Genomic DNA, 18,303 nt, shown 5'->3' with positions numbered 1-18,303 from the left:
TTCATTCAGTGCTTCACTCCCCACGCTGTTGTTGGAGGTCGGAGGGAGATAAACAGCAGCGTTCAGCACGGCGGAGAAATCTCTCCGTAGATAGAACGGACGGCACTTGATAATCATCAGTTCCACTACCGGTGAGCAGTGTTTACAGACCACAACAACGTTACGACACCAAGGATCGCTGGTGTAAACACAGAGTCCGCCGCCACGGCTCTTGCCTCCTTCAGCTAGCGCGTGGTCCGTCCGATAGCATGTTAGCTGCTCCAGCTGAACAGCGTGGTCCGGGGCGCTGTTGTTGAGCCAGGTTTCTGTGAAAACATAAACACAACAGTCTCTCACGGTCTTCTGTGTTGACTGAAGTAAGCGGATGTAATCCAGTTTACTGTCTAAAGACATTGGCCAAAAGCATGGTGGGGATAGCTGGCTTGTGTGGGCTAGCCGCTAGCCTCGCTCGGATACGCCCGCGCCTACACCGTTTCTGCCTTCTCTGCCGCCTGTGGCGCTTTCATTGTGAGCGAGCTGCAGCGGTGGGGTTTGGTGGGGGTGCGGGTGTCCGGAGCACACCGCAGACTCGCATCTCTTCTCTGAGTCCGCGGTTTAACTCCAGAAGTGAGTTTCTGCGGACTTCAAGCAGAAATTCACGGCTGTAGGTGCGTTTCAGGACGTGACTAGAGTCCTGTTCAAGACGAACAAAAACACTGCGACTTACGGGGAAAAAAACACGAAAACGCTGTTTCCTTGGGAGAGAGAGTAGCCGCTGCGTGTGCACGCGCCGCCATCTTGGTTCATCAGATCAACCTGCTCTGATGTACCTGAGCAGCCAGTAACAAATTATTTGTTTTTACTTGTATTTACTAATTTTAGATTGCAGGATTTACTGTAAGCTATAATAAACAAAAAATCAGTTAGCTAACTAGTTTGATAGAAGCCGGATGTAGAGGATAGCCAGAATTAAGTACAGTACTTTATGTTGGTAGTTAAAGCAGTTTCTGAACTCTGCTCACTGCCTCTAAATTGTGTGTTTTCCACCGGATCTAACTGATCAGCTAATAAAGAATACTCTACTGAATTTACCTGTTAAAATCCCTTAGCCCACTGTGGACCATACCTCAATCATTATGTAAATCCAGCAGTGTATTAGACACATCATACTGCCAGAGCTGTTTTTGTTGCCTGCTAGAGGAATATTAAATAAACATTATTAATTGTGTAGGCCCCTCATAACTGATATTTATGGATATTTGTTTTAATAATTTGTTCCTTTGTTTTATAAAAGGACAAATCAGAAACAAGTGAAATGTTTACATAATTACATTGCTACATGAAATCCATTGTTTATGAACTGTTTTGCATACTTTATTGAGGAATGGATTCACTGATGGAATATATCTGGTCCATGTCCTTTAGTAAAAATTCATTTTGCAGAATTTGTAAATCCATTGAATAAAAAACATGTAACATAAGAGAGTGCATTCCTGACAGAAAAGTGAAGACAAACTACAATTAAGTGAAGTGAAGACTATCTAGATTTTTTTTCATTTAGGCTGTATTATAAGAATTACATATTTAGGAATGTCCACAACATTTCAGTGTCAACAAAGATAGACCTATCAGATTCTAATTATCTAATTGTAGTTTGTAAGTGTTTCACAGGTGGTTATTTTAGATGTTTTGTCAACCTATCTTAAAATGTAAGAGTTTCTGAAAAATGTCACTTATTTTTAAATTTAAAACTTGACAGGTATGCAAAAGTAAAGCAATAGTTACTTTTACTGGTAACTAGTTACTTTTATAGTGGAGTAACTCAGTTAGTAACTATAACTAATTACTTTTTCAAAGTAACATGCCCAACACTGTTAGCCTGTTTAATCTGCCTATGAAAAGAAAAAAGTAACAAGTCATTTTAGAATTTTTCTGAAATGTTGCATCTCTCTTTACCCTGACATTCCCTCTAAATTTCAGCTTTCTGCTTTTTCTCAACACTTTTTTTCCACACTTTCAGGTTCAGCAGACCTAAACCAGATATTTCCCACTCCTCCATCTCTGGAACCGCACATAATGGGCTACTCACCTATGAACATGGGTGGTAAGGAATATGGTAACATGGAGCCTGGGCCAGGCATGACCTCTCTGGATGGCTCATCAGCTCTAGTTAGCCAGTTTAAAATTGAGGTGGAGGAAAGCTTCTGTAGTCCAAAACCATCTGAGATCAAGGTGAGTGCTAGCATTTTCCTGGAATTGAATATCTGTGTATCTGCACTAACACTAAGCTTGCAGTACACTACTTTGTTGTGTGAGGTTTTATAACCGCATGCAGCAATTGTTAGATTCCTGGTCTCTTTTTCTAATGGGTATGAAAGTGTAACATGTATTTGAATGGCACTAAAATGATTCTAATACTGAAATGGCTTTCTACTGCGTTTTTACTATTCAGCATTTCTCCACACATCTATATACCTGATTTATTTACGAAACAGTAATGCCTGTGTTTTAATTATGTTAAGTCAAATTTGCCTGTAAAAATAAGTTACAGTGTATATATACAGTTTCAAAATTATACTTGCTTCCACTTAGTTTGAAATATCTTTTAATATGTCAGGACTTATTAACTTTTATTTAGTGCTCATCATGGGAGCTATCCTGACCTCAGATATTGACACTAAGGAGGAAACAAAGCAGAATTTATACATGTAAAAGGAATCTGTTGTTTGCTGAGTACTGTTGGTTGATGACTACCAGAACGTTTGATTTGGACCTTGTATTTGTAATGATTTGTAGTGTTGATGAGGCAATCACCAGAAACATTAAACCTATGTTTTTGTCTTACAGGATTTCTCGTTTGTGTATAAGCCTGAGTTGTGTCAGGCGTTTGTGGGCTGTTCCATGTTTGCCCCCCTGAAAACCCTCCCCAGCCAGTGTCTGCCTCCTATCAGACTTCTGGAGGAGTGTGTCTACCGGCCCAGCTGGTCTGTGGGCAAGCTGGAGCTTCTCAACCCCATACCTGCCATGAACTTTCTTAACAGGGACAGGTAAGTACCACACCTGCAGTCAGAGAGATCATTATAGTTATTTTCTGAAAGATGTGGGAGGTAAAGTTATGATTGCAGGATTGCAACTGCAGTGATGAGTTTTTATGACCACCACAAAAAGGAGTTTGGGCAACTGTGCCTTTTGACATTGTTAAGGTATAGTATAGGTTGCTCATGAATGCTCTAATAGTTTCAGTGGAGGTATTTTTAGTAAGCATCATCTTATTTCATTTCTATGTTGCTCATCCTTTGTCATATTTACTTTCTAATGTGTTTGCCTCTTCTGTTCTGCTTTCCTGTCTTTGTTGCAGTAACATTCCTAGTGTGGGCAGTGCTATGGAACAGGACTACAATCAGTCTTACACACCCCAGACTCACACCCCTTTTATATCAAACAGCGCACCCCCCAGCAACAGTGGCACAGGGATTCTTCCTTCCCCCGCCACTCCTCGTTTCTCTGCTCCTACTCCCCGCACACCTCGTACCCCTCGCACCCCACGTGGCCCATCCAGCGTTCAGGGCTCCTTAAAGTACGAGAACTCAGACCTGTACTCGCCTGCCTCCACGCCTTCCACCTGCCGCCCACTCAACTCTGTGGAGCCAGCCACTGTTCCCTCCATCCCTGAAGCCCACAGCCTTTTTGTCACCCTTATCCTGTCAGAGTCAGTCATGAACCTCTTCAAAGACTGCAACTTTGATAGTTGCTGCATCTGTGTGTGCAACATGAACATCAAAGGCGCTGACGTGGGTGTGTACATTAACGACCCCAACATGGAAGCGCAGTACCCATGCAGCTGTGGCTTCAGTGCGGTTGTCAATCGGCGCTACGGCAATGGATCAGGCCTCTTCTTGGAGGATGAGCTGGACATCATTGGCCGTGGCTCAGATGTGAGCCGCGAGGCAGAGAAACGCTTCGAGGCACTGAGAAGCACATCTTTGGAAAAGAGCCCTGGAGGACTGCAGGACAGAAACCCAGATGAGCTGATCTTGCTCTTGCAGGATCAGTGCACCAACCCTTTTCCACCACTTGTGGCAGCAGAACCAGAGGGAACAGCCTCCGGGGCACCAGGGAGCAGTGTTGTTCCTCCCTGTGTACGTGTAGAAGAGAGGGACTTCCACAACGACTGCTACCTGGCTTTGGAACATGGGCGGCAATTCATGGACAACATGTCAGGAGGCAAAGTGGATGAGGTGTTGGTCAAAAGTACCTGTCTGCATCACTGGGCCAAATGCAATGGCGAGTCTATTTTTTATTTTTTATTATTTTTTAAATCTTTTTTCTTATCTTTTTTTCTTATAAAAAAAATTTACAAAAAGCAAAAGTAACCTTTACGTAATCCTCATTCACAAATTGTTGTAAAAAATATGAGATTGATGAAATGAGCGTTTGCTAAATTACAACAGATATTTGCCTTTGCAGTGTTTGAATATCCAAACCTTTTGCATTGGCAGTTCTAATTAATGCATTTACTTGTTATACAGGTTTACATAATCTGTCATTTCATTGTATTAGTGTGGGTTAATGTTTTTTTTTTTTTTCCATGTGTCAGCATTTCTGTAATGTAGAATTTAGAACTTCATCTACAAGGATAAACATTACAGAGAATTTTTTGTATAGGGTTACAAGTGGATCATTAGAACCTACACCGCAACATGTCTCAATATGCCTTTCTGCGTACACAATAAATGTTGTTTTTTTATACATATATATATATATATATATATATATATATATATATATATATATATATATATACACGTGTATATATATATAATTTTTTAACATCTGTCCAATGTCTGTTATTATATTGATTGATCTCACACCCGCCTTTCCTCTTTCTCAGCAGTGGATGTGAGTGCCCTGTGCTCACAAGATGTGCTGAGAGTGCTTCTGTCCCTCCAGCCTGTGCTTCAGGATGCTATCCAGAAGAAAAGGACTGTTCGCTCATGGGGTGTCCAGGGGCCTCTCACGTGGCAGCAGTTCCACAAGATGGCTGGAAGAGGATCCTATGGTAAGTAATACAGTCAGGTCAGTTTCTATTTAGATGGTTATCTTATTCTTCCTCCACCAAAACTTTTGTCATTCCAAATGATTTTTAGGTTTTCCAGCTGCGTTTTTTCTGTTACTGTAAAGCAGTGTGTTTAGTTTGTGTGTGTTGAAGCACAAATTGCACCATCCAAGGGTCTCTGAGGGCTGATTTTGTAAAACAACCATTGCTTTAGAGCAGTAACATCCTGCAATTATGTGGCTTATAATGAATGTGAAGTTTAGCCTTTTACAGTATAAGGGCCAGGCTGGTAACAAGATTGATTTGTTTCTTTTCTTTTTGTTACCCCCACTTAAGGCACAGATGAGTCTCCAGAGCCTTTGCCTATTCCTACATTCTTGGTGGGCTTTGAGTATGACTTTGTGGTGCTGTCTCCCTTTGGACTGCCCTACTGGGAAAAGCTTTTATTGGAGCCTTTTGGCTCCCAGAGAGACATGGGGTATTTAGTGCTCTGCCCAGAGAACGAAGCACTAATCAATGGCGCCAAGAGTTTTTTCAGGGAGTTAACAGCTGTCTATGAGGTGCGTGTGTAAAAATACTTTTTTGTTTACTTAACATTTGATTTGCTTTCAATTGTGTGTAGTTTATCCTATTATGAGAAAAAATATTGCTAGCAAAAAGATCTTTAAAGCTGTAAACCAACTGTTTCTGCTTTCCTCCTGCCCAATAGTCTTGCAAACTTGGTCAGCATCGACCAATTTCCAAAGTCCATGCAGATGGAATTGTGAGAGTAGGAGGGGCTGCAGCCAAGAAGCTGTCAGAGCAGCCGATCTCTGATTGGTTCCTGAAGGGAGTTTGCAGCACTACTGAAGCCTTTGCCAAGCTCAAGCTGTTTGCCCAATTCTGTAGGCATGACCTTGGTAAGTTTGCCTACTGGAATTCTTGTAGCACAAATGTGATATTTAAAGCAGTTATTTTGTTTTTTTAATTGTGTAACATAATTAAAACAACTTGTATAATGAATTAATCGAAAGAGAGATGCATTGTCTTTGTGAGCATCTTGTACCAAAGCTGAAAGCAAAAATAATAAAACAATCTTTTTTAACAGCAACAGTTGTATAATAACAGTGTTATCAGCATCATAGATTAGTTGTTGGAAACACCTTCAGTGATTGAAAGGGGAATCTTATCAGAATAATGCTTTTCTCTTTTTTTTTTTGCTTTCAGCTCCATACCTTGCTACTCAGCCCTTGGACAGTTCCTTACTCACCCAGCCGAGTCCAGCATCTTACACTACTCAGACTTTACCTGCACAGTCCTCAGGCTCAGCCTCTTCTAACCCTCAATCCTCACTGGCTTCAGGAGTCTCGTCCCTCACCAGTAATACAGGCACTGGCAACGTTGGCCAGGGGTTACAAGGCAGTACCAGTAGCATGCCCTCCTCAGGCCCACAGAACGGCAGCGTGCAGCCTAGCAAGCCAAGCTCTTTTCCTCCCTTTGGGGGTATGGGAGTTCAGAGCAACAGCTCACAGTCTGGGGCTCTGGGCCAGCAGGCTGGCTCCCAGAGCTCAAACCTCTCTGGAGACAACTCATCCAGCAGCAGTCAGACTCAAGGGTCTTCCGAACCACCAGAGAGGTATGCAAAGCCTATGCAGACTATAAAGTTTCAAGTGCCTTTTTCTCTTCTTATCACAGTAAAAGTTCCTGAATGCTAGTTGTCCATTTGTGATAAAATGACAAATTAAAAAAGCATGTAAAAGGCGTTTCTCTCAGATAAACCGACAGCTTGTCCAAGCTTTTGAACAATTTCAGACAATTAAATGGTGATATAGTGTATTTAAATGAGTTGTTGTACATTAATTTGAGTTAGATATAATATTTGAGTGGGTGTTTGACAGAAAATGTTTTTTAAAAGACATTTAAAAGTGCAATCTTGTTGTTTCTAGCACCATGGAGAGGGAAAAGGTTGGCGTACCAACAGATGGGGAATCTCACGCAATTGTATACCCCCCTGCCATTATGATTTACATTGTTGATACTTTTTCATATGAGGATGCAGAGACAGGGGTTGCCCACTCGAGTGTATGGACACTCGGACTCCTGCGTTGTTACCTGGAGATGGTTCAGTTCCTCCCTCCTCACATACGCAACTCCATCTCAGTGCAGGTATGCGTAAGACCATCTCCCAGACAGTAAGGCGTATTTTAATGAGTTCAAGACCCAAACTAAACAGGAATGGAATTAATTTTATGATTTCTATTTCTGTTTAGTGTTCTGAGTACTGTAAAGTACAAATGCGTGTCCGACTATGTTGCCGTTAACCAGTGATTAATTCTTGTTTTTTTTCCTTCCTTAATGTGACTTTGCCTTAGTTTAAAACTTATGAACAAAGTTAGATTTGTTCAAACAAATTGTTGTTGTGATTTGAAGTTCTCTGACTGTCTTTTTCTTCTCTCAGATTATCCCATGTCAGTACCTCCTGCAGCCAGTAAAGAGTGAAGAGAGGCAATTGTATGCACAGCACCTGAAATCTCTGGCTTTCTCAGTGTTCTCTCAGTGCCGACGGCCCCTCCCTGCATCCACCAATGTCAAATCACTAACAGGCTTTGGGCCTGGCCTTGCACTTGACACTGCCCTCAGGAGCCCAGAGGTAAGTAAGAGGGAACCAGACTAGTAAGGTTTCAAGATCCTTAAAGTGCCTATAAGACAGGGGCATTTAAGCAACAGAGTATAATTAAATGAAAACACATATTATTTTTGTTTACATGTTCATACTGTTTGTTTTTAAAATATATGAAAATATAATCTTATCTAAACTCGGAATAGTGTAAAAGAGTGAGTTTGAAGCTTAAAGGCTGGCCAGCATGCGGACGGTAAGGCAACATGAATTATTATGCGAGGCCTGATAGTGGGTACCAAATGAAAGAATACTTAGTTTTAGATGTGTTACATCCTTCCATTCACAGTGTCACATGTGTACGGGAATACATCATAAAAGGCTTTACCTTTGCAGTGGGTGGTAATGATTGTGACCGGAGGTAATTGCCTAGTATAGTTGGTGTTATACAGAAGTTATGGGACGTGACTTTTGACATGTCAGTGTGTGTTTCAGTAGGAGTCTGGCAAGGTCTATGCTAGGCCTGTCATGATAACATTTTCAGGACGATATATTGTCCCAAAAAGTATTGCAATAAACGAAAATATTGTTATTTTAAAGCGTCACTATAGAAAATGCTTTTTTCCTGCTTCTGGGCTCCCAAAGGAGACAATGCATTAGCATAATATATGTATAACACTATTTTAAAGTAAAACAAACTTTTTATTATTAAGAGCAGATATTTGGCTTCCAATATCAAAAATATTTTAAAATCCTAAATAAATAAAACAGATAACCACCCTGGGATTCTGTGGGTTCTGAGAAGGCTGCACTAAATATTAAACAGACAGAAATATACAAAATATACAAAAACAAAGTAACAACAAATGATATTAAGTAACGCTTACATTAATTCAACTTTTTTTTTGGACATAACACAAAGGACATAGCACAAAGGCACTTGCAGATTCCTTTTTCTGATCATATATGCATATGCATATACATATACATTTTGTAACCGATAGATGTCGCTGTCTGACAGATTTGTCTTTAACTAGACTGAGCCAGGGAGAGAGCAGCATTTATTTGTTCTCATTGAAACTAAAGAAAAGGTATTTAAGGTCAATTACAAGTTGTTCTCCTATTTGAAGAGTGGCATCCTGGGCTCATCAAAACAACTCTCAAATGATCTAAAAACAAAGATTGTTCAACATAGTTGTTCAGGGGAAGGATACAAAAGGTTGTCTCAGAGATTTAACCTGTCAGTTTCCACTGTGAGGAGCATAGTAAGGAAATGGAAGACCACAGGGACAGTTCTTGTTAAGCCCAGAAGTGGCAGGACAAGAAAGATATCAGAAAGGCAGAGAAGAAGAATGGTGAGAACAGTCAAGGACAATCCACAGACCACCTCCAAAGAGCTGCAGCATCATCTTGCTGCAGATGGTGTGACTGTGCATTGGTCAACAATACAGAGCACTTTGCACAAGGAGAAGCTGTATGGGAGACTGATGCGAAAGAAGCCATTTCTGCAAGCACGCCACAAACAGCCTGAGCTGTGCTTTTGCATGCTTTTTGTGACTGTTCTCACCAAGTGGCCTGCCACTTCTGAGCTTAACAAGAACTGTCCCTGTGGTCTTCCATTTCCTTACTATGTTCCATAAAGTGGAAACTGACATTATATACAGTGCATCCGGAAAGTATTCACTTTTCCACATTTTGTTATATTACAGCCTTATTCCAAATTGTATTATATTAATCTCTTTCCTCAAAAAATCTACACATAATACCCCATTATGACCATGAAAATGTATTAAAAATAAAAAATCTCATTTAAGTAAGTATTCACAGCCTTCACCATGAAGCTCAAAATTGAGCTCAGGTGCATCCTGTTTCCACTGATCATCCTTGAGATGTTTCTACAGCTTAAATGTTAAATGGAGTCCATCTGTGGTAAATCCAGTTGATTGGACATGCCCTGTCTATATAAGGTCCCACAGTTGACTGCATGTCAAAGTGCAAACACCAAGCATGAAGTCAAAGGAATTGTCTGTAGACACAACTCTGGTGAAGGATACAGAAACATTTCTGCTGCTTTGAAGATCTCAATGAGCACAGTGGCCTCCATCATTCGTAAATGGAAGAAGTTTGGAACCACCAGGACTCTTCCTAAAGCTGGCCGGCCGTCTAAATTGAGCGATCGGGGGAGAAGGGCCTTGGTCAGGGATGTGAACCAAGAACCCGATGTTCACTCTGTCAGAGCTCCAGCGTTCCTCCGTGGAGAGAGGAGAACCTTGCAGAAGGACACCCATCTCTGCAGCAATCCACCACTCCTTAGTAAAAGGCACAAGGCAGCCCATCTGGAATTTGCCAAAAGGCACCTGAAGGACTCTCAGACCATGAGAAACTAAATTCTCTGGTCTGATGGGACAAAGATTGAACTCTTTGGTGTGAATGCCAGGCGTCATGTTTTGAGGAATACCATGTTTTGGCCAATACCATCCCTACAGTCAAGCATGGTGGTGGCAGCATTATGGCAGCAGGAACTGGCAGACTAGTCAGGATAGAGGAACAGATGAATGCAGCAATGTACAGAGACATCCTGGATGAAAACCTGCTCCAGAGCGCTCTTGACCTCAGACTGGGGCGACGGTTCATTTTTCAGCAGGACAACGATCCGAAGCACACAGCCAAGATCTCAAAGGAGTGGCTTCAGGACCACTCTGAATGTCCTGGAGTGGCCCAGCCAGAGCCCAGACTTATTATTTGATGAATCATCTCTGGAGAGATGTTCTTTTTTAATTATAATACATTTTCAAAAACCTCAAGAAAACTTTTTTCACATGGTCATAATGAGGTATTTTGTGGAAAGAGATTCATATAATACAATAATATAATACAAATGCTGTAACGTAACAAAATGTTATAAAAGTGAAGTGCTGTGAATACTTTCCAGATGCACTGTATATATATATATATATATATATATATATATATATATATATATATATATATATATATATATATATATATGTGTGTGTGTGTGTGTGTATATATGTATATGTATGTATATATATATATATATATATATATATATATATATATATATATATTAGTCCTCACATTCATTTAAACATCAATAATATAATGAACACAACAAAAAATATAACTTGTGTACTTTCACAATATACAGTTTTCGGTTAATATACATTCTCGGTTAATAAAATTAGTTATTCATTTCCTCCCGAATTCCCTCCAGTTATGTGCAATAGTACATTTCCACTGTTGTTGACATATTTTATGCTCTTGCTTAAAATAGGTTGACTACTTTCTTTTTCCCATTTTGGTTTTATGCATTCAGTTGAATTTTCTGTAATTTCCATTAATCCCTTATACATTTTAGATATAATTACCTTGAGAGACTGAGCTTGATGTGCTTTAATAAATAGTTTTGATATGTCATCGTATGATTTATTTTAATTAATTCTTTTGATCAAAGTAGTGTTGAATCTGTTGATAATGATTATAGTAATGATTTTCAATGGAATATTTTTCTTTTACAGTTTGTAAATATTTTAAATAATATTGCAGTAAGATGCTCATGCACCAGATTTTAAATATTTTATTTAGTGTATAAGTTATGAAATCAGTATAATTAGCACACCCGTAAATTCAGTGATTTATTTAAATTATGTTTTTTTTTTTGTTTTTTTTACTTTTATCCATGCTGTTAAGGCTGTTTTGATATATGGGTTTTTTATATTATCAATTAGATTCTTGATCTCCCAGAAATGCCTGTACTGGAGGATCATTTACTAAAGAAGCTTCAATGACTTTCCATCTTTCTGTATATTTTGAATTACATGAATAGATTAGAGGACTTGTCTGTGCTGCAAAGGAATCTTTTTCTAAATTTGGTAAAACCATTCCTCCTCTATAAGGTCTCAAATTGTTTGTTTTCCTATTTTTTAAAAGTACTAGGTATTCTGGCAGGTAGTGCTTGAAAGAGAGGAAACAAGGAAGTATGGTCATTTTAATTAATTCCTCTGTTGAGTTGAGGTTAAGAAAGGTAATCATGTCCTATCTTCGTCTTTGAGTAAAGCAATTCTTAAGTATTTTAAAGATTTGTTGTCCCATATAATATTATAATATTGTTTTACATATAATTGAGATATATTTAGAAGAGCCTTTTGTATATTTAATTTGTATCCTGCAAATTTTGTACAAGTACTTATTAGTTTCAGTAATTTGACAAGGTCATTCAAAAATAACACATCATCTGCATACACTGCTAGTTTGTGTTCTTTACCATTCACAGTAATCCTTTTATTGACCGATTTTGGCAATTCCACTGGGCAAAGGGTTCTATATATAATGCAATAGTTGCTGACAGGGGACTTCCTTGTCTCATACTTAGAACATTAGTTTCGGATACACTACCGTCTATCTTAATAATGTGATTGCTGTGTCTAATTCTTCTTTTGTTTTTATGGCCTTTAAATCACTACTTATCTTCATCCTTAAAAGACTTGTGAATATAGTTTTTTTATAATATTTTTTTTAAAGCTGTTTGTATTTTCTCACATTTGAAGAGCACCGTTTTAGTTTCTGCGTCTTTTATATATAGTAGTTTCTATATTGCTTTTTAATTTAATTTTTTAACTTTACATGCTTCATAATATTTCTGCTTTTTAAATTTTCTATTTTTCTATTTTCTGGGTGTACTGTAGGTTTATTTCGTTTCTAATTTTAAGAATTTCTGTCATCGAATTCAGGTCTTGTGTATTTTTATTTTTATTTTTATTTTTTAGGGCTGTCAATGTTAAAGCGATAACATGTGTCTAATTTGGAATCAGTTACCTGTTATTTTTTAGTCTTGGTTCAGATCTCCAGCTCCGACCTAGATAGAATCACATTGGATCAGATAATAATTTTTCTCTCGGGGAATTCCATGTATGAACTAATGCAGCACCAAAGTAGTGCTGGGCAATAATACAATCTCAATTATTTTATATTATTTTCCCTCTATGACAATGATAGGCCTGGGCAATAGGATTCCATAAATATTATTTTCCATAATAGCTTGTTCAGATTTCTGGAGGCAGGTAACACAGGTAATGCGACTCTGTTAACTAGTTAACTATTTATGTTTGCTAGTTTGATAAGTCTCCGGTTTTGAGTTAGCGATGTTTTTTGTGTAAAATGAATCTGTGTAATCCATCATCATTAGCTAAGGTGTTTACAAACATCCCTCTTCCTTAAGCCGTGAGACACGTTTCATACTGCCTTCGCTGCATTTCCATTTTATTAAACTAGTGGGTAACGCACGTTAGCTGTGTTAATCCAATTTACATGTAAATTAATATTAACTCCAGCAGAAACAAAGAGAAGCAGCACTTTCTATTTTTTTCATAACCCTCAGTTTCTGTCAGAAACTCCTGAAGGTGTGTTGTGCTAAATATTTAAATAAGTGGACTTCCGGTTATGGCGTTGGGCTAGGTGGTCGCATGGCGGAGCTCTCCCGACCAAAGGGGCAAAATCTAGTAGCTGGACAATAACAAAATATTGCTCTCAGCGCAAATATTCAGACACTCCGGCGTGTACGTCGACTTGTAACCGATATGCCGTCAAACAAGCCTTCTAAACCACCGAAGACGACCACAAAGGTGGTTTCTTCTTCTAGCCCAGCGCTGCTAATCACCTTCCAGGGAAGACGACACAAGTTCGACAATGCTTTGGAGATAAGTTTGTTCGGTGGCTGATGGACACAGAGAGAACCGGTGAAGTTGCTGGATCAAGCGGGGAGTAATTCCTTTATTTCCTTTAATTTGTTTTTCCTCTGCTGATCGAGCCCAGTTAGGGTACTAACAAAATGGACGGTGAAACATCGCAAAGTAAGCATTTACAATTGTCCAACTAAATATGTTAAGTTCGTTTGCACCTTTGGTGGGGCTCTGTGGAGCTCAACAGGTATGCTGTTCCTCACTGTACTTAGTGTATGGGTGGACCAGCTAACCTCCATAACCTGGCTCCACTACGGAGTCATTGAGAATCTCTTATGTGGGAGGGTTGTGTGTGTTTCATTTGGCGAAATATGTTCATGTTTTTTAGGTTTTTAGGCACAGTTTATTTTGTTTTTTTTTGTCACTTCTCCCCTTGGCCCATTAGTCACTTTAGCAATATTCTCACTGCTTTCATATGTACAACATCTCAACATGTCTTCTAAACTACAATTTACCTCCTGGAATGTAAGGGGTTTAAATAAGCTTGTCAAGTTAAAACAAGTCATGAGCAGGATTAAACATACCCAGGCTAAGATAGTATTTCTCCAGGAGACCCACTTGACCCCTGATGATGTTCTTGGAGTTAGAAGACGATGGCCTGGCCGTGTCTTTTCTGCTTCATTTAGTTCAAATTCATGTGGGGTAATAACCTTGATTCATAAATCTTTGCCTTTTCAACTTATTAATGTGGTCGAAGATAAACTTGGTAGATATATTATTGTTCAGTGTGAAATCCTATCTCAAAAATTAAACCTAGTCAACTTATATGGCCTCAATGATGATAACCCATCATTTTTCAGACATTTATTCTTAACCCTGGCTGAGCTGCCTGGTAGTTATATTATAGGTGGGGATTTCAACTGTGCGCTCCAACCTAAAAAGGACCGATCTACAGGGATTGATTCCTCTCATAATCAGACCAGGAAGGAGTTACTCCACTTTATAAAATAATTCAATTTGATCGATATATGGAGAAATGCCCACCCAGAGGAGTCAACATTTTCCTTCTATTCCTGCCAATTTGACATCTATTATCACAGACAGCTGGTATAATAATATAGTAATATCGGATCATGCCTCTGTTTCTTTTAATTTAAATACACCCAAAACTTTTCTTAGGCCCAGTAGATGGCACCTTCAGTCATTCTGGTTGAAGGATCCAGACTATATGCATTGTATTGGGGCACAAATTGATTGTTACTTTGAAATGAGCACTCATCAAACGTCTGCTGCTGTACGCTGGGATGCCTTTAAAGCATTTTTGAGAGGCCAGATGATAAGCTATATTAGCTTTAAACACAATAGTTGGAAGAAAGAGAGAGAGCAATTAGAAGGAAAGATTAAAAACATTCAAACAGATTATCTTAAAAAACCCTCTGAGAGATTATTTAAAGAACTGAATGAAAATATAAGTATAATGTACTGTCAATAAATAAGGCAACCAAAAGCCTAATGAAATTGAAACAATCTTATTATGAACAAGGGGAAAAAGCCAGTAAGTTGTTAGCCTGGCGCATTAAGCAGTTGGAAACTGAGAGGACAATCAATACAATTACAACTGAAGGGGGTTTAGAAACTAGTGACTCACAGGAAATTAACAGAATGTTTAAAAAAAAATCATGAAGAATTATATCACACAGACTATGCGTCTACAACTGTTGAAACACAAAAGGAATTCTTAGATTCATTAAGTTTTGCCACTTTGGATGACGACTCCCTAGATTTGGAAATAACGACTGAGGATCTATCCCTGGCCATGTCTAACATGGAGGGAGGAAATATATATAAAGTATTTAAGGACAAATTAATACCCCCTTTAATGGATATGTATAATGAATCTTTGGTTAATGGTTCCCTACCTCCATTTCTTAACATGGCAGAGATCTCACTCTTGTTAAAACCAGGAAAACCATCCTCCCTGTGTACATCATATAGGCCAATTTCACTTCTCAACTATAATCTTAAAATTCTCTGTAAAGTGTTGGCTATACGGCTGCAAACATTCTTACCACAGATGGTTCACCCTGACCAGAATGGTTTTGTTCAAGGAAGACAAGGTTTACATAATATACGAAGAGTGCTCAACATAATTTTTGAAAAAGCTGGTTGTCACGACACCGCCATCCTGTCTTTAGATGCCGAGAAGGCTTTTGATAGTGTTGTGGCAATACCTATTTGAAGTTATGCTAAGATATGGTATTAAAGGGACATTTCTCAGTTGGATTAAGCTAATATCCTGATCCACAGGCTATGGTTTTAACCAATGGACTTACTTCCCAGCCTTTTCATCTGCAACGGGGCACAAGACAAGGCTGTCCTTTATCGCCACTGCTATTTACTCTGGCTATTGAACCACTGGCCATGGCTATCCGTAAAGATCCAAAATTAGGGGGCATAAAGATTGGAGATGTAGAACATCGTATAGCACTTTACGCAGATGATATTCTTTTTTCTTTTTTTTCTTTTTTCTCTAATTTGAAATATACACTACCCGCTCTATTAGAAATTATTAAGCTATTTGGGTCTTTTGCAGGTTATAACATAATGATACTAAATCAGCAATTATGTTCATGAATGGAAATGAGGCACAAAACCCCCCAATACATAGTCCTTTTCTGAGTTCCCCAAAAGGCTTTACCTATCTGTGCATTAAGATTTCTCCATGCGTTGATAAGATTGTTCCTGACAATTATAACCCTATGGTAGAAAAGGTAACGCAGCTTGTGAATAGATGGTCAAAACTCCCTATCTCTATGATAGGAAGAGTGAATGTTCTTAAGATGTTGATACTACCTAAGTTTTTATACCTCTTTCAATCAATCCCACTTGCACCAAGACAATTTCCCCCCATTTATGGCAATAATGCCTTTCAACCTGGTAGGTCTGATGCAGGATTTAAATTCTGGGCATCTCAAGGTATAGCTGCAGTAGCTGACCTATACGATGATAGTCTTGATCTGTCTTCATGTCATTTGAAGGACTTCAGTCTAAATACACAATCCCTTCCAAACACTTCTTTAAATATTTACAATTGAGAAGCTTTACTCTAAGTCGCCAAGGCTATAGCTTACAACTTCCCCCTCTTTCTTCTTTAGAAGAAAACATTCTTAATTTCTTACATTCCAGAGGACAGGTCTCTATATTGTACAACCTCCTTGTTAGTAAATCCTTAGAATCCTAACATAAAATCCTTCAAGGTTCATGGTTGAATAGATTATACATAACTCCAGCCAAGCTACATCGATTTAATCCCAATATTCCTGACACCTGTTTTAAATGTAAACAAGTCAAAGGGTCTTTGTTTCACTGTATGTGGGAGTGTCCACATTCCTTATCATTTTGGAAGAAAGTGCTAAAGGTAGCTAGTCAGATCATCGAGGAAGAGGTGCCTCTTAAACCAAAATGATGCCTGCTGCACATCTATCCAGAAGACATTTGCTGAACATCTGTTTTTTGGAGGCTAAGCGCTGTTTGGCCTAGGAATGGAAAACGGAAGTGCCCTGTGTTTTGGCGCAGTGGTTGAAGGGAATGTGCTTCTATTTCGCTTTGGAGAGAATTAGTTATACCACAAAAGGCAAGCTAGATAAGTTTTGGAGGATTTGGTACCTATTTCGTGACTTTCTTGAAAATAACAATATTAAAGTAGAAGGCTGGGATACTGTTGGAATTTTAAATGAGTCCCCCCCCTATTTTATTTTTTTACTCGAATTTATTATTAGGGTTCAAGCACCGAAGGTGCGTAGAACCCTATTGTTTTTGCTAAGATTTTTCTTCTTCTTCTTCTTCTTATTATTATTATTCTTTTTCTCCTGAAAAAACAGTTGTGCAGCCTAAACCGTAAGTCATAGAGAAATGAAACTTGGTAGGTAGATGTAGGATCAGTGCATCTCGGTGGACAACAAAAATGGCGGTGGCAAGTGGTGGCGCTATAAACAAGGAAATTCATTTTTCACAATTTTCTCAATAACTCAAAAACCATAAGACCTACATTCAAAATTATTTTTTTGATGGATTCCTTGGGTCAATACCAACAACTTTCCAATTTGGACCATGCACTTCCGTCTATATAGATTTTTTGCTAATTTGCATAATATGCAAAACCTACTTTTGCAAACTAGTCCTAGGAATTTTGACCAATCCTGGCATGTTTGGTATCAAAACACTCGTGAGAGCATGCGCTTCAATATTCATTTAGAAAAAGTTGAACTATGTAAACAATATGGCCGCCATATGCAAATTAGTCCTTCCGGATATATGCCCCGTTCACTTAGAGAGGTAAATTTGGAGCACTGTTTCTCAGCAACCGTGCAACCTAGCAAGTTGAAACTTTGCATGCAGAATCTATCATACAGCCTCTAAAGGATGTTCAAAGGGCAACTTAATCAATCAACATGGCTGAACACCATCAGCCAATCAGCATTCAGCAGACATTTTGGCAGGCTGAATGTTGCCCAATCTGGATGATATTTGGCAGTTATGTTCAGGTGGAGACACTGTAGTGACCTGCAAAGTGCTGAAACAATCCGCCCACTGGGGGGCGCTGTTCCAAAAAAACGAGTATATGTCAATCATGCTGTACTATTTTGACATCTAATTGTTTTTGCCATATTTAGTACAGTGGCTCTGACAAATTTCTCAATACAACTATGTTTAAAAAGTGCTTTGTTCATTCATAATTGCTAATTGTTTGAAAATAGCTATACTGAAACTACTCTCTGGATATTTGGCCTTTCACCTCCATTTCAGTCTTGCTGCACACTGTAGAGTCTCTAGGTAAATGTTCATTAAAAACATTTGTGAAAATTTCACATACAATACTCTCCAGGCATCAAGCAATCTGTGCGTCCTTGGAATTTCTAACCTAAATTGCTGTAACTCTGCAGTATTCGCTGTAATCTCACAATGTTAAAGAC

At 38.8% G+C, this 18,303-nt stretch overlaps 1 protein-coding gene across 2 annotated transcripts in view; it reads left to right on the top strand.

Moving 5' to 3' along the window:
* The window catches only part of med13a (mediator complex subunit 13a), a 125,919-nt gene that overhangs the window by 88,088 nt on the left and 19,528 nt on the right, over nt 1-18,303 (top strand). The window contains exons 14-22 of one of the 2 annotated variants that reach the window (XM_022681066.2): nt 2,000-2,211; nt 2,827-3,026; nt 3,338-4,263; nt 4,874-5,038; nt 5,372-5,595; nt 5,745-5,934; nt 6,242-6,650; nt 6,961-7,180; nt 7,473-7,664. In XM_022681066.2, the coding sequence (XP_022536787.2) occupies nt 2,000-2,211; nt 2,827-3,026; nt 3,338-4,263; nt 4,874-5,038; nt 5,372-5,595; nt 5,745-5,934; nt 6,242-6,650; nt 6,961-7,180; nt 7,473-7,664 (2,738 nt within the window). Of the gene's footprint in view, nt 1-1,999; nt 2,212-2,826; nt 3,027-3,337; nt 4,264-4,870; nt 5,039-5,371; nt 5,596-5,744; nt 5,935-6,241; nt 6,651-6,960; nt 7,181-7,472; nt 7,665-18,303 lie in introns of both variants that reach the window. The other variant, XM_022681065.2, reaches the window with a different exon arrangement.

Source organism: Astyanax mexicanus, chromosome 20 (assembly GCF_023375975.1).
Source record: "Astyanax mexicanus isolate ESR-SI-001 chromosome 20, AstMex3_surface, whole genome shotgun sequence".
Lineage (NCBI taxonomy): Eukaryota > Metazoa > Chordata > Actinopteri > Characiformes > Acestrorhamphidae > Astyanax > Astyanax mexicanus.
Note: the sequence above shows the minus strand (reverse complement) of the source record. Positions and strands in the feature narration are given on the sequence as shown.